Raw genomic sequence first — 25,336 nt, forward strand, 5'->3', positions numbered from 1 at the left:
CACAATTAAACGAAAAATGCTGGAGGGGAAAGGTGGCATCTGGCTAGTTTGGGGTGGAATTTGCCTTTTCAGATAGTCTTGGCTTTTCTTCTTTCCGCTAGGTTTGAGGACAAACTTAGCTGGAAAGTGAGATGTAAACTGATCTTCTGGAAAGTTTTGGAACTCTAGCATTTTGTTTCCTGTTTTGATTAAAACACAATCTTAATAACTGTCATCTTAATCATAATTTGGAGAGATAGGCTGTCTAATTTGTCAGCGTAATCAGTAGTCTGCCTGCCCAGTATCTGAGTTTCCTTATTTAGTTCAATAGAGGAGAGATTAGTAGAGTGTGTTTGAGACCATGTGTACCCACAGTACTGTAAACGTGCCAGTTCACTTCAGGTTCTACTCGTTACTAGTTTTGTTCCCATTTTGTAGTGTGATAGTTTGAGTAAATGCAAAGCGCTTCCATGTAAAGGCATTTATTGCACCAGTTATAACTTGAAACTTGTGTTCAGTAAGGCCACAGGCCTCTGGAGTTCTTGAACTCCTTTTAGCAAGAGAGTAATTAAACAAAGCAAGCTTATTGCCAGTTGCACAGGTGTCTGTGCCATCTCAGGGAGAATGCCGGGACTCACAATTGTGTTGAAAACCATGGCAAAGGTATTTTCTATTTGTCTTGAATATACAGTAGTTCGTAGTTTCAATTCCTCTGGGAACGGCATGGCAGTTCTACGGAATGTCTTTGCAATTTTAATATTGATATTATGTTTGTTTTCATACCACCAATAAGCAGCAACTGAAGTAATCTTCACTGATGTAGTTTTGCTGGCAGATTCAAATGATGGCCATCATGCTCAGACTCCTGGGCTGCGTCCTGAAGTTTAAAAATCTGCCAGCAGTTACATTTTACTAACATATTGTTGTGCGGAATTAGGAGCAGCTCTAGCATTTATAATTCTTAAATTGTTTCTTTGTTTACTGAATCAGCAGTTTAAGAAACTGGGTTTTTTTCTGAATAGAATACATAATTTAAGAAACAAATTTCTGATAGTTCAGGGAGCTGCCAGCTTTGTTACAAGATTCAGCGCATCTGATGTTTCTCACGTTTTTCCTTCAGTATTTAGACTGCCTTTGGTCTCAGATTCAGAAGTTGAAAAAAGACCGTTGGCAAGAGCGACACATTCTGAGGCCCTACTTGGCTTTCGACAGCATTCTTTGTGAAGCGCTGCAACACAATTTGCCTCCGTTCACTCCTCCGCCTCACACTGAAGATTCAGTGTACCCGATGCCAAGGGTTATTTTTAGGATGTTTGACTACACGGATGACCCTGAGGTATGTGATTACTGTGGGGGGATGGTGAGTGGATTTCGCGGTTAGGTTCCTGAGGCAATATTGATCAAAATGTGATGTCCTCTCTCCCAGGATAGTGAGTGGTTTGAAGACCAGCAGCAGTTCTGCTGTGGTACTTCTGCAGAAATGAACTAGGTGGCCAAGTTACCATACAAAACAAATCTACGAGGAGCAGAATTTAGGGAGTGGGATGTTGTGATGCTTTCATTTAGGATGACAATGTTGATTGAATTCTCTAATCTCTAGTGAAACTACATTCACAGAGTTAGACTTTCCTTCCATAAAGTTGGTGACTTGAGTCTTTTTCCAGGCTGGGTATTTATCCTAATGTTTAAAGGCTGTTGTTTACTCCTCTGTTAAAATTTGTTGATGTGTATTGTGGAACAAAGGAGTGCTTAATTGGGGTGGGTGAAAGATACATCTGTCTCAACAGTCTGCCTCCAACATTCGTCAACAGCAGATATATAGTCAAAAGTGTATAGGAAAAGAATATATACTGCTTTCCCCAAGGAGGTCTTTTATACCTCCCTTTGCTTTAAGTCTGCTGCCTTTTACCTTCATTTATTGGCCCCTGGTTTTCGCAGTGAATGAGACCATGATCGTGTGTTTTTTCCCCTCGATCCTGGCCATGCCTGGCTTTATTTCTGTATCATATTCCAGCTCAACTGTGATTATTTTTTTTCCAGGCTGCATGGCGGTAGCCTGCATGATGTCTCCATAGAGCAAAGGAAGAAGCAGATGCCCCATGAACTTATTATAATCATGATCTCTAATTTTGTTCCCATTGCTTTTTGTAATGAGTCCTACTATTGATTTTGCTTTAAACATCAGTCTGAGGTTTGTGTGGAACTGTGTCACGCCAGTTTCTCAGTCCTGAAGGATACAGGGCAGCTGAGACCTGACTGTTTATGTGGAAGTTGGACTATTTTTTCTCGCCTGTACATGTATGTAGGATAGCTTGCTATCTGTAGTACCACTGTGTGTGTGATCTTTCATGAGTCTTAATTCTTATTTTACCAGGGCCCCGTCATGCCTGGCAGCCACTCTGTTGAACGATTTGTGATAGAAGAGAACCTTCACTGCATCATCAAATCACACTGGAAAGAGAGAAAGACTTGGTAGGAAGAGCTTAGCACTTTTTATATGCTACCATGGCTTTGGTGCCATTGGGGATATGCAGAATCCTGCACTGGTTAGACAAGAGCTAAAGATGTATGCAAAAGCTCTCCTAGAGCATTTGATGAACTTGGATTACCTCATTTAACTATATAAAAACTATTGCCTGGAATGCTGTGGGTCTGTAATATCCAGATAATAGAAAGTCTGTATGATCCAGGGGGACAGTGCCACCTTGGGAAGGGAATTCCTTGGTAATACAGGAAGCACTGCAAAAAACATGCAGACACACCTTATTCTTCATGGAAGTGCTGTGGAGAGTGTGGCTGTGTTATGCTTCCTGGAATTTTCAAGCAGCTGATTTGTTAGGGCACAGTGAGCCTTGAGCTGGTTCATTTGCAGCTGGCGGTGCACTGGTATTTATGAACACACTTTTGCTTCTTACTCCTCCTTGTTGCATTTTTTCTCTTCAGGATTACCTGGCAGAGATAATTGAGCTCGCTCTTAGGGGTTGTTGCAGGGCCAGTAGTTTTCATGACTTTGAATTCAGCCGTGCCAGGAGGTAGTTGGGGCACTTCTCTTGGTTTCTGCCTGAGCAATATCTATGTGGGTAGGTAATAACTGACGTGGGTTGCTGCAGGTAATTGGCTGTGTCATGCTTCCAAATGAAAACAACCAAACTTTGTCTAGTATGCAAAAAATGGGCAGGAACAATGTTTTTAATGATGGCATGTGATAAAGTTATTTTGTTTACAGCTGTTTGAATCAGCAGAAACTACAAGTTCAGGGTTGCTGCAGTTACTGGGACAGTCTGTTAATTCTCAGAGGAAAGTAAAAGGCTAGAGGGAGACAGAAGATTTGCCAGAGAGGTAGAAATGAAATCAAGGAAATAGCAGTTTTTTGCTTTGTAATAATGACAGGTGATAATGAGCTAATTGAAAGATGAAGCATTTGAAGCCTGAGAGTTTCTTATATAACCCATTAGCTTAATTGTGCTTTGAAGTCATTCTGAACATCTGTTGTTTGGGGTTTGTTTTTTTCCTTTTTCATATATGTATTCCAGAATTACAGGTCACTGTGACTATTTATGCAAAACTATTTTGTGTAACAGTGTAGTGTTGAAGTGATGTGACTACATAGAGATAAAATGCATCATTTCAAATCATAGTTTAGGCAATGCTGGTGTGTTCTTCTACTGTTTCCATTTTAAGTGTTCTTAAAAGTTTAAGTGGATTGATGGACACACTCTGGAAGGATTGTTGTTGTGTTTGTGCGCTTTTGTGTGAAATCTTGCCCAGAACTAAGCATTTTCTGTAACTTTATTAGTTGATCTTTACATCACATTTACTGTGCTATGTTCTGAACTAAATGTATCTATGGTTTTGCAGTGCTGCACAGCTGTTGAGCTATCCAGGAAACAACAAGATCCCTTTGAACTACCACATCGTAGAGGTACGGATTTTAAAAATAACTTCTTTTGTAGCTCCGTAATTTCACGAATAACATGTCCCAGTTAGTTCCATGATAGGTCTTTTAAATTACAGTTTGATTTGGGAGTCAGACAGAACCCTGTTGAATTCAACCAATGGCTTTTAAATGAGCAAAGTATATACAGTTGTGTACAGTTACATACAGTTGAGTGTTAGTTTTATGCTTTTTGTTGTCATTTTAGCTTGGTAAATGGGAGCTTTGGTCAAACACCAAAATGTCTTAGTCCACTAGTAATCCAGGGTTCTGGCGTTTCTCAAACATTTGAAGTTTTACATATGATGCTTCTAATGTATCACACAGTCTAAGAGATGGCTACATTTGAGTCACTTTTAGTTTAAAAAAAAAATGAATTGAAACACAAGAGGAAATGGACACAAATTGAAATACAAGAAACTCCACTGAAATGGAAGAAAAATCTTTTTACTGCAAAGGTGATTAGACACCGGAAGAGTTTGCTCAGAGAGGTTGTGGAGTTTCTATCCTTGCAGAATTTCAAAACCTAACAGGACACAGCCCTGAGCAACCTGCTGTAGGTGACCCTGCCTAATGCAGAGGACATTTGACTAGATAATCTCCAGCCAAACTCAGCTTTTCTGTGTGATTTTATATTTGGATCTTCTAAATGATTTTTACTGGCCCTGAAAAGTACTCGCAGTGAAATAGCAGTGTGCTTCCTCTGGGGTATCCTCCATATTGGAGAATTTTGAATAACTGTAATATGTACCAGAGGAACAGCATAGGTTTTCTTTTGCTGTGTCCTTCAAGGGTCTGTTTTCAAGATGCACAGCTGTACAGAACTTCATTAATTTCCATCAACAGTTGAAAGGGATTAAGAGATTTCAATAATAGTAACAACTTCTCATATAAAGGCTTTATGAAAAAGTAACTATAAGTAGGAACTTCAGAGCTAATTATAACAAGAAATAATCTTCTGCAGAAGATTTATCTTAACAAAAGTGGGACTGAGAATTCCTCTTCACACCAAAATGCCAAATATTCTGAATGCTGTAAAATTACGTTATTTTTGGTCAGCTTGTTCTTTTTGTACTCTGAATTCAGAACAGAGGAACCTTAAAATGAACGATAATTTCCTGACTTAACATCAAAGTATCTTCAGTGGTCTTATTGTCAGTATCTTCAGGTACTGTATATGGCTGTATGCTTTATGCTCAGCTGTACATTAATGCCATTAAGATGGAATTACTGGAGAGAAGTGAAAGGCTGGTGTACAAATTCTTTGACTATTGCTGTAATAATTTCCTTTGTTATGCAATTTTGAGTTATTTTACAATATTCATTACTTGTCTATGATGGCTTCCTTTTAATGAAGCTCCAGGTTTTTTAAGGCTTAGCATGCTTTTTTCCACGCTTTTGTTCATTCTGGTTACTCCTGCTCCCTTGTAAGGTCTCTCTTAACAGTCAAGTTGGTGTTACGTTGCTTTCAAAAACAGTTTAACAGTTTTAATCTGTGAAATTTTGCTAACTTTTTCAGCAAGTCACAGAACTGTAGAAATAATACAGTCTAACAAATAAAGGAAAGCGTTATTTAAGGTTCAGAACATAAGTTAGGCAGAAGTAAATGTAGCCTGAAAGTGGTTGCCAGTACCTTCCCAAGTATGCTTAATTTTGAGGTCCCCAAGGCTCCGCATCGTAGTTTGTCAAGCCAAGCACAGAATGTTCCACGCTACGTGGAATCTGTGCAAAACACTGAAATGCAGCGCCTTTTCTCGCAGTAGCTTATTATAGGCGGTTATGTGGATACTTCTGGTAGCTGTGAATGGAGAGTGTCTGGGCAGCATCATTGGCTGGATTGCTGTGCCCTGTTGTGCTTCTACAGCTTTTTGTACAACTTAAACTCAACAGAGGTCAGACATTCAGATCATCAGTATCCTGATCTTGCTTGTGGCCTTGTTATTTTCACAGAGTATGGTATGCCAGTTTGAAACACTTAATCTGAATGTTTGATAATGAACATGTGATGAAAATCACAAATACAGTTTTATGCAATATCTCAAACAGATAATGACTGATCATTGAGTTGGTTTTATTTCCTATCCTGAGAAAAGGAGTACTTTTCTACTTAACAGAGTCGTCCCCCCTACCTTTTTGCCATATCTGTCTTAACAGTCCAAATTGCACTGTCACAGAAAGGTTCTTCAGCTCCTTATAGTCTCTTCATGCTTTCAAATCCTTCCATAGAATAACAAGTTCTAGTCAACATGTTTTCATGTGGTGTTTGTAGAGTCTATAAATGGATGCTGATTTCTTACACTAGTAAGAAGATTTTCTAAAGCTTACTCATTTAAACTTCAATTCTTCCATGTTTATTTGGAACAAGTTAGAAAGGAAATTGACCAACCATAATGAATCAAAGTTTCCTGATTCCTTTGATGTAATTTAAATGTAGTTGAGAATGTCGTGCAAAATAAACAGAAACTCAGAGATGAAAGTTGTACAATGATGATCTTTTTGTAGCCCTTAAAGATCGATCTTAAAGCCATTATAGGTCTTATTATAGGCAAACTTGAAAATAAAACCATGAATGATGACTGCAGGATTGTCTTCAGTTTTCTTAGAAGGGTCCTCTACCAAGGGGTACTGAGCATATATATTTGTTAAATGAAATGCTGTTTGTAATTTTCAGTTGAAAGTTGAGGCTTTATTTAAGTAAGTTTTTGTATAGGAGAAAAGAGGGCATGATGGAAAAGATATAGCTGTCATTTTAATGCAAATAGTCTTTCATACTAAATGCTTAGGCTTCATTTAATATGTTTAATATTTATGTTTATTATTTAACAGGATAAGATGATTTCTGCTTTTCTCAGGTCATGTGGTAGCACTGTAGTAGGTTATATTATAACTAAGCCCATTTCTACAGTTACATGGTGCATTTGTTAAGACATAATAGATGTATAATGCTGGTGTTGTGCTAGTATGAAATAATAAGGGCACTTAGAGTGGACTGTATTGGTACAGCATAGGGTTACCACTACCTTTAGAAGTTGGTCTCTCTTTTTCCCAGAACTGGCATTTGACAGAATAATATAGGCCTTTTGGGGTATGTAATTGTTAAAGATTGAGGGCTACTATTGTGAAGCTGAGGCTTGTGCAGGGCAACATCAAACTGTGCTACTGTGCTCTGATTCTGTGCCTTCCTCTCCTACAGGTAATATTTGCAGAATTGTTCCAACTTCCATCTCCACCACACATTGAAGTCATGTACACAACACTCCTGATTGAACTGTGCAAACTTCAGCCTGGCTCTTTACCACAAGTTGTATCCTTTCTGTGCTGCTGGAGAGCATTTACAGAATGCAGTCCTTATTTTGTTTGCTCTGTAGATGATGGGGTAGCAGTAAATACTGGCAGTATTAATATTTTACAGCAGCTGCATGAAACTTTGCCTGTAATGCTCACGTGAAAGAATAGCACAGCCCACTTGGCACAGGTCTAGATTTGTGAAGTGGACAAGACACTTCATCTTTACGGACAATGTTCTGGTACTTCCTCTGACCTTCGCAAGAAGGGCTGTCTTGGTGAGGGGATAAACTGCAGTACTCCTGTTTGTCACTGCAGCCTGTCTCATTCTGAACAATGTGTGGCATGGTCACAGACACAATAAAGGCTGAGAAGGAAAGGAAGTTAGAGACTTGGTCTTTTGTTCTAAGAACTGTGTGAGTGTTCCTACTCTTTTTTTAGTAGGAAGAGTAGCAGATGATTTAGAGGAACTTGCCTGAGTTCCCACTCAGTGTTCCTACTAGGAGCGCATTCAAAAGGTCAATCATCATCTGTCAGCTCAGACAGCATGGCTAAATGCTGAGGAAGGAGGCATGACTCCCAGCTAATTCTGGCTGTTACACTGCCCCTACTTTGCTTCCATTTTAGATCATGTTAGATCATCGTTTTAGATCAAGCTACAGTCTCTGAGAATGGAGGACGGTTAACAGATGTCTATCCGCTGGTAATTTCATGTCCAAATTTTCATTCTAGTTCATGATACCACTCACTGTTTGCGGATCACATAATCTGAATTGTTAGAGCTAAGTCTGTTTCTAGAACTGCGTGGACAACCATGCAGAAAGTTTATAATGTTGATAGAGTCACCGTAAGAAGGATAAAGCACTTGGGTAAAGTCAGTGTAGACTTACTTTCTCTAAGCCTTCAGTGATGATCAAAGACTGTTTGAGGGTCAACATGTGACTTACCTAGTACTTTTCTGTTAACCTTAATAAGAAACTTTCAGCTTGCACAGGCCACAGAAATGCTCTACATGCGTTTGGATACAATGAATACAACATGTGTGGACAGGTAAATGTGTTTTGGAGACAATGAAACATATTCCTCAATATCCAGTGTACAGGAAAAATGAAGAGGTTACAGAAAGAGTAGTCAGAAATCCTTGTTAGAACTTCTTGGTGCTGTTCAGAATGTTTTCTGGGCTCTGGCTTTGAGCAATCTGACGTGAAGGCGGAGGACTGACTGCTTGCCTCTCCTTCCCAGAAACACTCCCCCGGAGGTCACAAGTCTGTGTGTACAGAACAGTTAAGATTGGTGACAACTTTTCCCTGTTCGAAGCTGTTCGTAGTTGCATAGTACTCCCATTATCTAGTACTATGCCTGCTCCCTAGTGGTCTGGAAGGCAAGTTGGAAGTACAGTTAATGGCGTATGTGCCACCCAGAGGAGGAGAGTCGTGGTGATTTTGCCCTTTGAGTGAAGTCTGCATTGTGTAGGAGTGCTCTTAATTAGTCGTCAAAAATGTGAGTCGCATATTCAGCAGTAATTTTACATTTTAATTGTTGGTTTAATAGGTCATCTCTTTGTATGAAACAACAGAACCTGACAGGCTAGTTGTCCATAAAAGCTTCTTTCAGATTCTCTGAACTCAGTCTTTTGTATCTGTCAACTTAAATACCTGTTTAATGCTTTAATAGTTTTAGAGTTTAGGCTTGCCTTTGAAAAGTAGAATGCATTTATAAGAAATTCTCAACTGAAAGTTTTCCTGCAGTTCTGGTATTTAATAGACCTTTCTTTTTCTTTTAATAAAGATTTATTAACTGGTTTTCCCACCACTTGAGCAACTTCCAGTTCCGTTGGAGCTGGGAAGATTGGTAAGTTTCTGTCCTTTTGATTCGAACCTGATATTGCAAAAACCTTAAAATTTCAAACTTATCCAGGAAGTGTGGCAGCATAATGGCCCGGTTAACTGCTTTCCTCCAGCTCTTTAGAGATCTTTCTTAATGTGTTCACCACCACTCAGTGGTAGATTATCTTGATAATCTCTTAAATCACTGTGTTGTTCGTGGTGAACTTTGTGATAAATCTCAAGCCAGTATAAGCATTCCCTAAACAAGGGAAGTAGAAACATGTTTTCTTTAATTTGTCCTGCACCCTTAGTCGCTTGCTAGCAAATTTTCCAAAATGACTCCCCAATTTACTTTTAATGGTTTGCTCTGACTCTTTGTATCATGTATTCATTCTGTAGTGTTGCTCTCTGTACTACCCTAAACCTTTCTTGATAACCTTTATCCTTGAGACCTTGTGATCTGTTTCCCTCCTGCCAAATCCTAGCCCCAAAATTCCAGCAGACCTGGCACTGCCATCCCTTCTTACCATGCCAAATCTTGAACTTGCATCTCTAGCAGGAGCTCCCTGGACTCCATCAGTGTCTAACCACAGGTTTCCCTGAGCTTTCCGTTTCAGGCACCCATGTAGCAAGCGACCTCGGGGTTGAGTTCTCCCTACAGTAACTTATGCAGCCTGCTACTGTACATGCTTTCTGTAGATGATCTGCACAAGTGCCCTTGTGGAGAGGGATGCAGACCTTCTTGTGATACGTTTTTGTGGCTTTACTTAAGTTTCTTGTGTTGTCCTCATCTGGAGTTAAGTGCTTGCTGGCTATCCTGGTATACATTCCTGTTGAGTGAGCAGGCAGCACTCTTCAAAGAGCTGGTTTTGGTTTGCCTGGGTGTTCCGCAGTGGCAATGCTTCTATGAGTTTCTCTCACAAGCTGCCATTTTTCACAAATCTTGCAGTATTTGAGACTTTATCTAAAATGCATTTGAAATCAGCCAGAAGTTCAAAAATTCCTGTGAGGGAGGAACAGACTATGAAATCACACCAGGTTCCTTTCCTAAGGAAAGGGAAATCCAGCTAACCGTAAGCACAAATTATTTTTAATCTGTTGGGGGAAGGGAAGCTACTTGAAAATATATCACATGGAGATGAGATTCCAAGAATGCTAATGGCCAGTAAGGAAACAGTAATAAACTTAACCTCATTGTCTTAAAATTGCCTACACTGTAAAATTGTGTCAAGCGCACCAGTTCTCCTTAGACCAGGATTGTTCTGTATCTGTTAGACCAAGCCAAAAAGAGACTAAAGCACAAATTCTGCTGCTAAAAGCTATCACATTCTGTCCTTTGATAGGTCAGATTGTCTTACTCAGGACCTTGAAAAGCCCAAACCCAAATTTGTGAGAGAGGTTTTGGAGAAGTGCATGCGGTAAGTAAGATTTGTTCATAGTTGCATTCAAGGCAAAGTTTGATCTTTGCTTCTGGATACTGTCAGATTCCTTTTAACTTGACTCTTGTCTTAAGCATGTCTGTTCTTACAATTCTGTTTCAGTTACGATATGAGTCTCTTGTTTCTATGATTTTAGTTTGGTTTACCTGCTGCAGGACACTTGGGGCATTACTTTAGAGGGAGGGAGAAGCGGGTGGAGCAGATGGTAGTGAGCTATCTATCCCAGGTATGCACACCTGTAGTTACAGACAGACACGTGTCACCATAGGCATGGAAAGAAACAGAGTTTAGGCAACATTCCTGGAAAGTATTCAGCACTCACAGAAGTGGAGGGAACTGATAATGACTTACACTAAAAACTGAGAATCTAATCTTGATTCTTCTAGGTGCCTCTGATGTTCACTGACAAACAACCAACCCTCCAAAGAAACAAAAACCCCAAACCCAACAACAAGAGTACTCAATTGGAGCTGGACTTAAAATTGTTGAGATAGAGGGATATAGGAGAGAAAAAGGACAAAGTGTTCAAAAAGCCTATGCTATTCAGCATCCTACATGAAAACTTTAATCTGGTTTTGAGTGAATTCAGTATAGGAAGTGTGAAAGTATTGTGCTGCAAACTGAATGCAATTTTTCTGTGGTACTCTTCCATTTCACTGAAAACTCTGGTAGCAAAATTAAGCCTTTGTTAGGAGTGAAATAAGCTGGAAACTAAAATGAAGACATCCAGTTTAATATATTTTTTCTGCTTTGAATAACAAAGCAGTTGTTAGACAGAAAACTAGTCTTCCTAGTTTTCTGCAGCACATCTTGGGCTTTTGCATAAAACATTCTACCAGGCAGACTGTAAATCTTTTCACAAGCCAAATTAATTGTATGAGGATGAAACTCTTGCAGCAAGAAGTTCAGACAGAAAGCATCTACTAGTAAGTTTGGTTTACTTAGCTCTTACTACCCAGCAAACTACCATTCTGTTGTATAAACATCCTGATTTTTGTTCTATGAAAGTTAAATACTAGAAAACTATTATAAAGCAGTCACTTTAGAATTAGCCCTGGTATTCTTCCTATTTTAATTCTACTGCTGTGAAACTTGTTATTTCCAGACTCTCCTATCATCAGCGAATAATAGACATTGTTCCTGCAAGTTTTTCTGTCCTCAGTCCTGCTAATCCAGTATGCATTTACAAGTATGGAGATGAAAGTAATAGTAAGTATTAACGTTACTTAGAGGTCAAGTTGAAGAAAATAGTGTTTCAGAGCAAAGGAACACAGTAGATTGATAGTAATATCAGTTGTCTTTATAAAGAAGAATACAGCTGAAATAAATAAGCATGATTTTCATATGGGTAAATATGCTTCACATGAGCAATTAATATATATTAAGCCTGGATCTCTGTAGTATAATCCTCTTTGTTACTTTATGAAGAAAAGAAAATCCAGATAAATGAAGTTACTGTTGCTGAGGTGGTTGTGGTGTTGTGCAGCATTGTTTGCCAGAAGTCAGCATATGAAGTGATATGTTGAACTCCATGAAACAGTAAAGATTTTACCAGCAAACCTGGTTTAATGAAGCATACAGAGGCAGCAGATGATGTGAAGATTGAGGTAGAGGGGTACCTTATTATTCCTTTCATTACTCAGTATAAAGACAATCCTAAACGTAAAAGTGTGATAATCAGCGATACTGTGAGGAAAAACAAGGAAGCATTGTATTTTTAGGAATTTGGTGGAATCTGAAGTAGAGCTTTAGACAGGAGAGTGTGAGAGTGATTACCTGACCTCAGCTCTAAAGGTTCTACTGAAAGTTTTGAATTTAACGTGAAGACCAGGAAACGTGTTGAGTCATTTTATGGAATAGCAATGTGGACAATGATATTGAACCAGCTACTTTTAGGTGTAGCTGGGAAATGTACTTGTTTCTCTGAGAGGCAAACTGATATTAAAAATACTCACTTGCCCTCTACATATTTTTGACCTCTTTGCTTTTGTTTAGGATCTCTTCCCGGATATACTGTGGCACTCTGTTTAACAATCGCAATTAAAAATAAGGCCAGTAATGATGAAATCTTCAGCATTTTAAAAGATGTGCCTAATCCAAACCAGGATGATGATGATGGTAAGATATATGCTGTTAGGCTTTGGTAGGCTGTAGTGTCTTTTGTGTGTAGACTGATCTACCATCCTTTGGAGCTATGAGTGTGGTTTTTAACAGAACTGTATTCTTTCCTTTCTAATAGTGGGTTTCAATTTATCAGTAAATGGAAATAATGCACCATTGTTAAGAGATTTTTGTAGACATTTATATGTAGAGGCAGCCCTGTTTTTCTTAATAGAAGTAATCTGGTGCTTGAGGTGAGTTTGCTTGTGATTATTGACAGAGGTAACATGAAAGAATTTAACATTTCCTTTGCCTTCAGCAACAGAGTGCAGTTCAAGCTGTTATCCTTACCCAAGATTCAGTGCTTGTGCTCTGTCTGAGAGCTTCCCTCACCTCGGTGCAGCCCCATGACAGATAAAAGAGCCATCACGCTGGCTGTAGTCTTCCATAGATACCAACTCACGATGGGACTCCACTCATGTTCTTTTTGGCTTTGCAGACACAGACAGCATTGATTCCTAAAGCCTGCGTGTGAGTGCGAGAAGAAGGGGAGACAGAGAATTAAGAAGTGATCTTTACAATGGGGACAGCTTCAGTATTTCTTTAATATTTGCAAGTGTTCTGTTATGCAAGCAGAGAGCAGCAACAATCTGGTTTTTTGCCCTGGGATCCACTATCATGTTTCCCAATTTGTTTTAGGCATCAGACACTACTGAGTGCTCTCCCCCCTGCCTGTCTTCAGCTGCAGATAGCTGCAGCTACTGGAGGGGGTTTGGCATCATTCACCGCTGGTACCCCTATTTGCTATGCATGCTTGCTGGACCCTTTTCCTATGTCATAAATAGCCAGACTCTGTACCCTAATCATCCTTAACTTCCCTTCTCCTCATCAGATCTCCCTTCTTTATGGTCTGCCAGGCCTTCAGCTCAACGCACAGCTCTGCGGTTTCCTTTGCTGTCTTTCTCTGCTGCTGTTCATCAGTGCTGTTACAGCTTGGTAGGGTGGCTGTGTCTCTGATAGCTCCCTCACTGACCTGGAATTCTTTCTGCACATTTTCTCTGTGACAAAATGTGAGCCTGAAGATCTGCACATTTTGGAAAGTCTTTACTAGCTCCTTGCTCAGCCTTGCAAAACCCTATTGATGAAACTATTTTTTTGGGAAATGAGTTAAAAGCATAAGTTAGCTCTGTGGTTTTATGAGTAGCTTACGTGATGTACTTGAAGTACTTACAGTTTTAACTTTAAATAACTTGCAGATGAAGGATTTACCTTCAACCCTCTGAAAATAGAAGTCTTTGTTCAGACTCTGCTCCATCTAGCTGCAAAGTCTTTCAGCCACTCTTTCAGTGCCCTGGCAAAGTAAGTGTAACGTGCATTATTTTGGGGTTTACAGAACTGTTTAATTCTGGCAGTGAAACGCATGATGAAAGAACTGGACTGCAAGCGTCAGCAACATTTTAAGTGGTCCATAATGCAATATGATTAGTTTGTAGGCTGTAGTTGACAGCCAACTAATGACACCACTTACTGAAGGAATGGCAGTGTAAATGCTGGGTCATATATGTGTATGCAATTAACAGAAATTTGTACATCACAGCCGTGTGATGTAAATCACACAAATGGGACGAGTTTGGAATATTATTTCATTTTAGAATTACTCATTTGCTCATTATGGTGAGGAACAAGGGTTTCTCCTTACATTTGAATGACTGGGAAGTTCCCACTGCAATATCTTGCACTCTGAATATGACTCTAGGACAGTTAAATCTGTATAAAAAATGAAGAAAGAAAAAGAAAACATGAAACTTCAAAGCAGTCTGATGTAAACTTCTTTCATCTACCAAAGCACAGTAAAATCCATTCTAAAATACTTGAGTGCATCCCTTAAAGATATGCTTCAACTTTCAAAGAATTTACTGCACCTTTTTTAGCAAAATGAGATAAAATAACTAATTTTTAATCCTGTGTGCTTTGGAGTTGGTCTTCAGTCGTCCTGATACATGAAAGCCAGTCACATGCATCTTAATGAGTTAATTTTCTATCTGTCCTTAAAGATATATAAAGGTGTTACAAAAACAAGGACCTGGGAGCTTTATAGAGGCAACGTTGTTAAGAATCTTTAGGTAGTCACCTGTGATCAGTAGTACGAGAGGCTGGGTGATATGAGTACTTCGAGCCATGGTATTTTCACTGCTGCACACCAACAGTGGCAGCCGTGAGATCAGAAATAGCCTCTTAATGCTTTATAGTTACATTACAATAAGCTGGGTTGTGAATGCTGTGTAGCAGTCAGCATAACTCTGCTAAAATAGAGGCTTTTAGCAGCATTTCCGTCAAAAAGGGGCAGACTGGTTAAGTGTCTAAAGTTATGGAAACACACACCAAAAGGAAGGTCTGAGGCTCAAAAGGCAGCAAATTTTGCTCCAGTTGTGTATAGCTAAGCACATGAAGCATGAAGGTGCTTCCAGCTTTTAAGAGAATGAGAAATGTAGCCCAGATTCAGGGAGTAAGTTCACCACTAAGATTTAAGTTGCTTTTAGAAGCTGTTGTGTCTTTGTAGCCTGTTTTAGCTCAAGATAGTTATATTTTCCAGGGAATATTTCTTCAAGAACTACTACAGATAGTCACAAAATTTTTTTTTGGTCAATCTAAACCACTTGCTTTGTATCTGCTGCGCTTTTGACCTGATCCCAACCCCTCCACTGACTACTTACATCTATTAAAAGGTTTCATGAAGTCTTCAAAACGCTTGCTGAAAGTGATGAGGGGAAACTCCATGTTCTGAGGGTTGTATATGAGGTTTGGAAGAATCATCCACAGGTAAGAGGTTGCAGTGTCAAGTATCTTTGTGAGTTTCAACTCACAGAGGTCATATTTAACAAAAATGTTGGTTTGCTTTATATCCTATAAAAATAACTTGTCTATTGTCATCTTACTTGAAGGAAAGTTCAAATTGTATTTACTGTTGTTGCTAGTGCCTAGAATGAAGGCTGGACATAAAATATATACAATCAGTGAGGCCACTTCTTCCTCAGATTTCATTGAGGGAGGGCAAAGGCTGTCATTATGGCTCGGATTCGTAATATGCTGTTTGTCATACAAGAGAGTAAATCTTGCTAAAGTCATGTTTCTGTTCAAAATTGGAAAACAGTGTGGATGTGTAAATTGGAATAAGATGTAGATCTCCCATCAAAAACAGGCCACATTCTTAGAAATGTGGAAACCTGGGGGTTTTTGGGGGGTTTTTGTTTTTTTTTTCAGTTGTTAGTGAAAGCTATACAGTTATTCCACAAAGCTCATGTTGGAGTCACTGTTGTGTGTGGGCAGAGTGAGTAGAGCTGCAGTCAGTGGCTGTTCAGAGCGCATCAGTCTGACAGTGCCATGATCATGTTCATTCTTGAGACAGAGGAAATAACACCCCGAAAGACCTATGAAAAATGCCTCCGTTGTTTAAGCTGTTCAGTTTGTTCAAAGCAGTTGTTTTCTCCCTCAGCTGTCCTTCTTCTGTAAATAGAAATTGATAAGTAACTCAAGCTGAATTTGCCTGCATTATTTATTTCATGTGTTGCTTAGTGGTGTGTTTGTGTTGCACTTTATTGTGCTTGAAAGTGGACTGTACCTTACAGCTGCATAGGCCAGGCTTTAGCTGCTGAGAGCAGTGGGTAATCCTTGCATCTGCAGCTGGACCTGTGGTCCATTCCCTAGGGGAGAAACTGAGCACCTAGGAGTTACCTATGCAAGATGTCACCTCTCTTCTAAATACAGTAAAACCATCAAAAAAGCTTGAATTTTTTTATGTATTAAACTTCCTATCCAAATTACTGACCTTGAAAATGTGATACAGTCTGACTTACTTTTTACTGCCATTTAACTGGATCAGAAGAAATTACATTACTACAATCTAATATCTGTATCCTCTTCCTCTCCATTCTTTTGTATTGCAGCATGGCCAAACTGGCATGGAGGTTTCAAACCCAGACTAAACAGACATGTTAGATTTTTATGAATAAGTCAAGATCACTTTAAAAAATACCAAGTGCAAAAGTTAGGAAGGTCTGCTGTTCTACTTGGTCGTGGGACTTAATTTTTCCTCTGTTGCATTTATTGCAGTTCTGTCTTTTGCGTCTGGTCAAGCACTTTGTTTTTTCTGATTCCACAGCCTCCCTGTCACACAGAAGAAATGGTGCCTGGACAGCAGGACACTTGTACAGAGTCTGTTTTCATGCTGCTCACGCTACTCCTCTGTCTGTGGGAGTGTCCTTTGATTTGGTTCAGACTATCAGCAGTATTTGCAAAACATAGAGGGCTAATGAGTGTTCTGTGCTACAGATAGGGATTTGGCAAAATAGTAGTCCCTGAACCTGTAAGTAAGCTGACTTCATAAGCAGACACTTTGAGAGGAAGTGTTTTCCCAAAAACCTAGGTCTGTGTTCTTTTAAGACCAGGCTCCATAATCAGAAATTCTTCCTGGCAATAGAGAAAGACAAATAGAGCATAGGATGCTATCCTGGGACTTGAAAGTTAAGCGCTGAGTCTTCTGTATGATTCATTCAGTTATTTTAATTTTCTTTCCTTAAAAGGAGTTTTGTTACACTTCCTTTTTTGACAATGGGTGGTTTTAAGGATATATACAGTGCAGGCTGTGGTTCTTAGATACTGTGGCATTCAAGCACATGCGTAACTAAGATAAGCCTTTTTTCTGAATAGCTTGCAACTGCTTTAGTCAGTAACTCCTCTCTGCAGTTGCCTGCTAGTTTGCTTGTGACCCCCCAAAGTAAGCACTTCCATTGACTGCACAGTGCTGGCTCTGCCCTGAAATTAATAAGTCCTGTAGAGAAGGGCTTACTATTGCGTTTGAAGGCTGTTGCGGTTCAAGGAGAGTGTGCTGACAGTAGCTCCTTCTTTATGGTGGTCTGACCAGGTATATATGCTCTGGTTTGAGTACTTCAATGACAAATATTAGGACTTGTGTCTCTGATGCCTCACTTCCAACTGTGATGCTTGTATTTTTTTGCTTTTGTATGGAAGTATGTATGTTAATAAACATACATCACTTTCACAAGAGGTAGAAAGAGTTGTTAAACAAAATCAGAATGCTTTTTATGTAATTGATATAAATCCCCTAATTTGAGCAGTTTTAGGCTAGACAACACAACTTCCTAAAGTATTTGAAATTAGCCAGTAATATCACTAACATGGAGTTGCATCAAACCATCTCTGGTTTTATGTGAGGCTGGAATACTTTACAGAGATTGTGTGTGCAAGCCCTTTTATTTTGAATGATGATCATGTCTTTCACAAAATATAGATGATTGCTGTGCTTGTGGACAAGATGATTCGGACACAAATTGTTGACTGTGCTGCAGTAGCAAACTGGATCTTCTCTTCAGAGCTTGCACATGATTTTACTAGGTAACAAGAATTTGTCTTGCATTGTTATTTGTCTGTTAATTACTACTTTAAGATGCCAGTACATAGTTTAATCTATGAAAACTGAGTAGTGAAAGAAAAAGGTACAATTAAGCTTTTACTCCTTCTACAAAATACATACTTCAGCATTTTTTTCTTCCTGAGTTGAGGTATGAATGTTTACATGACAGTGCAAGAATGTTGCTAGCGTGTCATTTTGCAAGTAGTCTTCTAAGCAGAACAACACTGGAACTATTTCTAGACAAAGTGTGTTGCTGTGTGTTAATAGCTGCTAGCATAACGTGGTCCTGGTCTTTGATTGAGGTATTTAACTTGTAGAACCATTGATACGTGGTTATTGTATGGAGACATTCTTGAGAACAGGAGAAATGTTTCATCTGTGAAGTCAATCTGATGTTGGTAGTCTTGCAGTATGTGTATGAATTGGAAGTGTACTGCAAAATATAGAAGTGATTGTTAGGTTTTCCTACATCACAGGTATGCTTTCCTATATGCCGAGTGTTTGCTCACTCTAGTAGATATCTTAGATGATGCTAAGTCTTTTAATTCCCCCAGATGCATTTTTCTGTAAGAAACTACATTTAGTTTTCTATCTTAGTGTGTAATGTAGTGTTTTGAGCTTTGTGTCTTTCCTAGGTTTTATATCTGGGAGATCTTACATTCCACAATTCGTAAGATGAATAAGCATGTTCTGAAGATTCACAAAGAACTGGAGGAGACTAAGGCAAGATTGGCCAGGCAGCACAAAAGAGTGAGTAATTTGTTTGTGATTTTTAATTATTATAAGCTAAGTTATACAAACCTGCATGCCATCAGACTGACACACATTTGGTTTTGGGAAGGGCTGAATAAAATGTTTGTCAGGAAGCATGTCTGCAGACATGTTGTCATCTGTAGCACTAAACCATTAAAAATTCGTTGCATGTTCTCAGTCCGCCTTTCTAATGGTAGCTATAACCTAAGAATCCAGTAAAATGTTTGAGGGAATTCATATGCATTTGCTCTGTTCAAGCTTTCTCTCACAAGTTCTCTTCCAATACAAGCATGTCTTCCACTTGCCTTCTAATCTAGATTACAGTTACCTTATTAGATAACAATAAGAACAGTTACAAATTATTTACAGTAAGTTCTGTTAAAGAGTACTCTTGTGGCTTCCATGCAGAAGTGCACGGAAACAGCTATTTGCCATTGAAAAGTTGGCTGTTACTGTTCTTCTGATGGATGCTGCTGGATTCTGACACTGGCATCTGTCACTTCCTTCTTCCAGCTTATTTTTCTGAGTACCTTTGCATGATCTGGGTTACTATATACAACGAATGGATGGGCAAGCAGCCGCTGTATTGTTCCGTTGTCCCAAGTGAGACAATAAAATGGGGTGAGAGAATGTCTTCTGTGGCAGCTGGGAAAGACAGGGCCCAAGAAGGCGTGGCTGAATGCAATACTTTGTCATGATAGAATGAAGTCAGTTGACAGACATGCTGAGAGTTACAGATAGCAAGAGAGAATTTCCATGTTTCTGTGTAGTCTGTGAGTATAATTACCTGCATGAAACTTGTAGCTAGCTCCAAAACATTAATTCTGACAAAGTTAAGGTAAGAATTCGACACATGGCACAGAGGCTGCTGATGGCTTTTGAAGAAACCTGCACAAGTCAGTAATTTTTTCAGAAGTTTTTGTTGAGAGATCACCAATACCTTGCAGTTTGCCGGTGTTGGTTCATCCCAGCCCCTTCATCTTGTTTCCTTCGCTCCCAGCAAAAGCCATCCTAGTTGCTTGCATCCTCAATCTACATTGATCAGCAGTTAATAAATGCCCTTAAATATAGAACACTTAGATGCAGTCATTGATCTTACTGTGAGGCAAAGAGCTTCTCTGGCGTCTCTAAACAAATATACGTGTTTTCATTTTTGTACTTGTCTCTTACTGCAGCTCTTTATTACTGAGTACTTCAAATGAGTACTGTGCCAGGAAGAAATATTTGTATGCAACATTGAGTAGTTCTGCAGGCTGTTGCTCTGCTGCATGGCCCTTTAGAGGAAGTAAGCCATCAAGTTTTGATGCATAAAGTGGATTGCCTTACTACGGAATGAGTCCAAGGCTTACATGCTTTCTCTGGTCCTATTGGTCCTTTAGCATTTTGAGTTCAGGAAACCTCTGTAGGTGGGGAAAAAGCAAGTTCCTATAGAGAGGATAAAATTAAATTCTCACTTGCTCTGGGAAGTCATTATTATTTTTTACGCTGATTCAGAGCTGTAGCTATCTTCTGATTGTGAGTTTCATTTGCTATGCAGTAGGTGAGTTAACACGTGGCCCTATATTTGTCACAAGTTGCATGTGCTCCTCTTAACAAACCTTTGAATTTTGGGCTGTTAACTTAAGGGTAGTTTTGCACAGAAACAATCCTACAAGACTGAAGCAATATCTGTGTTTGAATGTACCATAATCTGTCAGATTCTGCCTTTGCTTACTGCTGTGTACCTCTTAGTCTTGTGCAAGACTTTGTTACCTGAGCTCCCAAGTGCGGTACTTAGGGTATTTTGTGGTGGCTGTTGTGGTGGTCTGTTTTGTTTTTGAGGCAATGAGAACATGCCGTGTTCCTCATTAGTAGTTTGGTTTCCATGCTGACCTTTTCTAGTCTGAGAACATCCGTTTTGATCACGAATGTAGGTAGTCCCCACTTCAACACCATGGGCTACAGTCTCTAGTCTTCCTTTTGTGCTAACCAGCCGGATTCATCTGAGTTCTTGCACAAAAGTGCTTTATTGTTGGGACCCCTGAGACTTCAGAACTGTTCATTGAATTAATTACCTGCCCTGCTGCAGTGGAAACAATTCAAAAAATCTACATTGGATTTTTTTTCCCCTTCTTTTTAAAAAAGCTGTTCATTATCTGATAATGATAAGTCAGCAGGGGTATTACCTTTTATTGTGTTTCCACTCAATAAAAGACCAGTAAATCTTTAAGCTTGCCCCGGTTTCTCTGAAACCTTGATTATTTTTTTTCAGGGCTTCCCCATATTGGCGTTTTTCCTCCCAGACTTCTTTGCTGAACCATATTCAAAGTAAAATACAATACTTACCAAGCTACAGAGCAGCTTCAGTTGCTGCTCTTCAGTTGCGCTGCAGACCTTTTCACATGTGGAACCAAAGGGCATTTACCATATCCACAGGTAGCCAGGTTACTAGTTAGTCTTGTGGTGTTGTCACTTACAGCGAGACAGTGATGATGATGACGACGACGACGACCGAAGCAGCGATCGGGAAGATGGACCACTAGAAGAGCAGATAGAGCGCTTGCAGGAGAAAGTAGAGTCAGCCCAGAGCGAGCAAAAGAATCTCTTCCTTGTTATATTCCAGGTAATGATGCGCAAAGTCTCTTCTCAGTTCCAGGTTTTATAAGCTTTCAGTGTTACTTGTATCTCAGGAGTCTTCTTGGAATAAGAATATGGGAAAGGGTTGATTGTGGGTCAGAGTCAATCCAGATCCCTGCAAAGACCACTTCTGAGCAGGATCAATTCGGTTTTGAGTGCTCAGGAACAAAGCAGTTCTACTAGCATACAGTTTCTTGAACAACCAGAAGGTAACTGGATTTTATTTGCTTGCTAAATTCAGTGTTTGCCAAGCAAAATAACTATTCTCACATTGCTGTTCAAAGCTTCTGTGTCCCAGATCCTCTTACCTGAGGTTAGGATCCAGCTTCCATTTGGCGAGACTGAATAAGTATTCAGTGAATGCTTATTCATAACACTGAAAAAGTATTTTCTCCTCTCCTGCAGCGTTTCATTATGTTGTTAACTGAGCACTTAGTGCGCTGTGAAACCGGTGGAATTGATGTATTTACACCTTGGTACAAGAGCTGTATAGAGAGGCTGCAGCAGATCTTCCTGCAGGTAAACTTCATTTCGTGGTTGGGAGGGCTGTGGGCAGGGACGCGCCGGGTAGACAAGCTTTGTGGCTGGAGAACTGAGCACTCTGCGGGAGTAGCAGTAGGTGGCAGCAGCACGTCTTCTCTGAAGGCTCCTGTGGGGCTAGGTCAGAACTCTGGTTCTGGCCACATCTCTGCCGCGGACTGGTGGAGCAACTGGTCCTTGGTTGATTCCCACGCTGCGAGTGTACTCCAAAAAGAAAATAATTTTCGAATTCTGGGCTCTGTATTAAATCAGGTAACAAGCACAGGTGGCTGGATGAAAGTGATAGTAATAGAAAACTATACCTGTGCGAGCAGGGGATGTGGGAGTGGTGGTATAATTCTCCCCTGGGCTGAACCTTTCCCAGGTAGTAGATGTGGCTTCAGAGAAAAGCAAATACCATGATTCTCCTAAGAGTTCTCTGCCTTTGCGTGGTGTCCTGCACACAATTTGGGCTGCAGGAGTGAAGAGCAGAGTGCTTCTCAAGAGAGGATTTCAGCACAGGGCTTCTTCTTGCCAATCAGTAGTGGCTTGACGTTATGTTTTTCTTGTCAGTGGCTACCGTGTTGTGAAAATGAGATGCGCTTAACAATTTTGATGAAAACATTTGGCTTGTGATTCTTACGTATCTTGACTTCTCTGCCTGCTCTTATGTGAGGATAAATGAAAAAAAAACCAAAGTTTTGTGTTTTGTTTTTTATCCACCAGCATCACCAGATAATCCAGCAGTACATGGTGACCCTGGAGAACCTCCTGTTTACAGCTGAACTGGACCACCACATACTGGCTGTGTTTCAGCAGTTCTGTGCTCTGCAGGCCTGAGGATTCTCCACGGGCAGAGTCTTGTCTGCAGGACTTTAATGAATTTAATTTTTTCTTTTTTTAATAGGAAACGTGATATGGGGATGGAAGAAATTTTTTGACTAAAACTGGCTTTCATGTGCTTATATATAAAACAATACAGTACTCTAACCAACAGCAAACTGTGTAAGCATCGTAAGCCTTACAAGATACAACTGATAGGGGATAGACATGAAGTAAAGTATGACTTCTTTTCGTTGTCTTTTAATTTGGTTTGACTCTTGACTTCATAATAGTATTTTTGTTTCTCCCATGTTGTTTATACAAAAATAAAAATCAGGCAAAAAAAAAAGAAAACCAAACAGAAAAACCCCAACTAGTAGAATTTGTTACCTCTGCCTGGCGCTTAAATCAAAGGAATTGTAGAAATGATAAAAAGTTCACGGTGTTTTATGAGTATGAAAGGGGATGCACCTTCTCAGTGAGCAGTGTGGTAAGCTCTCTAGGGTGGCACAGGAAAAGTGTCTTAACTTTGGCGTGTGAAACACTTGAGTTAAAGCTTTCAAAGTAGTATAGAGCATATAGATTTGTTTATTACCAAGCCAGCTAGATTTTCACAGTTTGAAAGAACATGGTTGTAATACAATTGAAATACGTTTTTTTTAAATGTATTGTCTAGTGTCTTATTACAGTAGCTATAAACAATCGGTAGAGGAACTTCATGGACAACTTCTGAAAAAGGCAATCCTTTGTTTGGGGTATGGTGGAAGAATCATGAACTGCTTCTGGCAGCGGTCGTCACTGGTGAATACAGACAGTAAGCAAGAGCTGGTGGAACAAACTTTTGACTTCTGTACTGCAAGCCTTACCTGGGTGTGAGGAACTCCAGGTGCCAGGGGAGAGGGAAGGGCAGTCTTGGGCTTGTTCCTTTATTTCAGCCTGTAACAAGTTGGGCTGACAGACCTGCGCTGAGCCGGACCTGCAGGCTGGCTGTGATGCCAGAAACCTTACTGATAATGAGGGTGGATGAAGCAGGTGCCCTCACCTCAACCTGGCTCAGTAACAACTGCTTTGCAGTGGCTGCATATGGTACACCCTGCCCTTGCTTTAAAATGTGACAACAGCATGTGGCTCCTGTGTCTTCAGAAAGCATTTTGGTGCTAAGTTAAGTGGTATCTCACGGGCAGCGACTTAGACTGGGGAAACACAACCTGAAAATACAGTAGTTTTGAGTTACGCAAATAACATTACGTACATAAAGGCCAGAGCAGAGTGGTTTGTATTGCAGTGAGCAGTGATGAATGGCAAAGACACTGTCTTGGGTCCTCGGGTCCGTTGGTGCGCCATCTGTTTCCAGGCTGTTTATGGTCTCTTCCTTTTGCAGTTAAATGTTTAAAGAATTTCATACCCAGAGCTATTCAGTTTAAGGTTAGAAAGTGATGAGCTTTGAGTAATTTTGTTCCTGTACAAGTTATTTTTTCAAATATTATGCCTAGTAATGCATTTCATCTGTACGTTGACCAATTGACCCTCCTGATCAAGCGAGGAGGGTGAAAATGGAACTTTCTACTTTGAATGTTGACATAAGTTTGTGTCTGGCCTGTACTGACGCAGTATGTCCTCATAGACTTGGATCTGTGACTTCTGCTTTCTCTGCTGACCCTTTCTGATTTGACTGATCCCTCTGTTCTTTCAGGGTATACTGTTAATTGTTGTAAATTTGCTTTACGCCAGGGTTTTGTCAGTTACGCGCAGACTTTTGCTTCAGATCTTTCTCTGTTAATGTTCTTGAGTAATCAAATAGGGTTTTCTGTTGGCTCTTATTTTTTTTTAAGAAACATTTAATACTGTAGAGGTTTTAATTGGGGTTTAATAGTTTTTTTCACTGGCTCAGATCAGTATCAGAGTTCTGATATTAACTAATGGTGGGGATCTGACTATAAATGTGACTTCTGTAAAACTGATAATGCAGTTAAAACTTGGAAACCTGTAACTTCCTCTGAGCCTTGACAGATGCAGGTGCTGGGGATCCAGTTGCAAATGCCTGAGCATAGTCCTACGATTTAAAACCAAATAGCGATGTCTTTCAAAACCGGTTTGACTTCCATGGTGAGCCTGAGCTTTGATGACATTTCTTGAGTCTGTTGGACACCTTCCCCTCGTTGTAGGTCCAGTGGCGTCCACCTGACTTGACGGCGGAGCAGGTTGGCTCTGTAGGGAAGAGGAGACGCTTGCGTAGTGATGCCAGCAGCTAACTGGAGAAACCAGGAACTGCTGAAGTGTGAGAGGTGGTGGATAGTTGTAAAGATGCTGTAGAAATGTGGTGTGGTTGGAAAAAAAATGCACAATTAAAGACAATAATAAATGAAGGTGATGCAGGTTGCTACTGGGAGTGTTTGTGCTACCTATTTTTGGGTGGGGGGTGGTGGTGGTGCACTGAAGCAAAGCAGGTCGGGTTTGGAGCAGTTTCGTTTCCCCTGCACAGTTGCTGGTGCCATGACTAACACCCAGGCCCTCACCGCCTGGCTGACCTAACATGCCTCCCCCACCCTGGGCAAGCACGCGTGCTGCTGCTGTGGAAATTGTCCTCCTCCCTCTCTACCTTCTGGGTGGTGCCGCTGCAGGAGGTGAGGCA

At 40.1% G+C, this 25,336-nt stretch overlaps 1 protein-coding gene across 2 annotated transcripts in view; it reads left to right on the forward strand.

Annotated features, from left to right (window-relative positions):
• Positions 1-25,083, forward strand: part of NCBP1 (nuclear cap binding protein subunit 1) — a 30,900-nt gene extending 5,817 nt beyond the window's left edge. For both annotated transcript variants that reach the window (XM_074569721.1, XM_074569723.1), the window contains exons 8-23: positions 1,100-1,315; positions 2,354-2,451; positions 3,838-3,901; positions 7,107-7,217; positions 8,184-8,248; positions 8,987-9,049; positions 10,368-10,442; positions 11,569-11,672; positions 12,459-12,581; positions 13,820-13,922; positions 15,290-15,383; positions 17,872-17,975; positions 18,630-18,744; positions 21,206-21,349; positions 21,769-21,882; positions 22,609-25,083. In XM_074569721.1, the coding sequence (XP_074425822.1) occupies positions 1,100-1,315; positions 2,354-2,451; positions 3,838-3,901; positions 7,107-7,217; positions 8,184-8,248; positions 8,987-9,049; positions 10,368-10,442; positions 11,569-11,672; positions 12,459-12,581; positions 13,820-13,922; positions 15,290-15,383; positions 17,872-17,975; positions 18,630-18,744; positions 21,206-21,349; positions 21,769-21,882; positions 22,609-22,722 (1,707 nt within the window). In that variant the 3' untranslated portion in view covers positions 22,723-25,083. The remainder of the gene's footprint in view (positions 1-1,099; positions 1,316-2,353; positions 2,452-3,837; positions 3,902-7,106; positions 7,218-8,183; positions 8,249-8,986; positions 9,050-10,367; positions 10,443-11,568; positions 11,673-12,458; positions 12,582-13,819; positions 13,923-15,289; positions 15,384-17,871; positions 17,976-18,629; positions 18,745-21,205; positions 21,350-21,768; positions 21,883-22,608) is intronic.
• The last annotated feature ends 253 nt before the right edge of the window (positions 25,084-25,336 follow it).

This window comes from Larus michahellis, chromosome Z, assembly GCF_964199755.1.
Source record: "Larus michahellis chromosome Z, bLarMic1.1, whole genome shotgun sequence".
In the NCBI taxonomy this organism is placed as follows: domain Eukaryota; kingdom Metazoa; phylum Chordata; class Aves; order Charadriiformes; family Laridae; genus Larus; species Larus michahellis.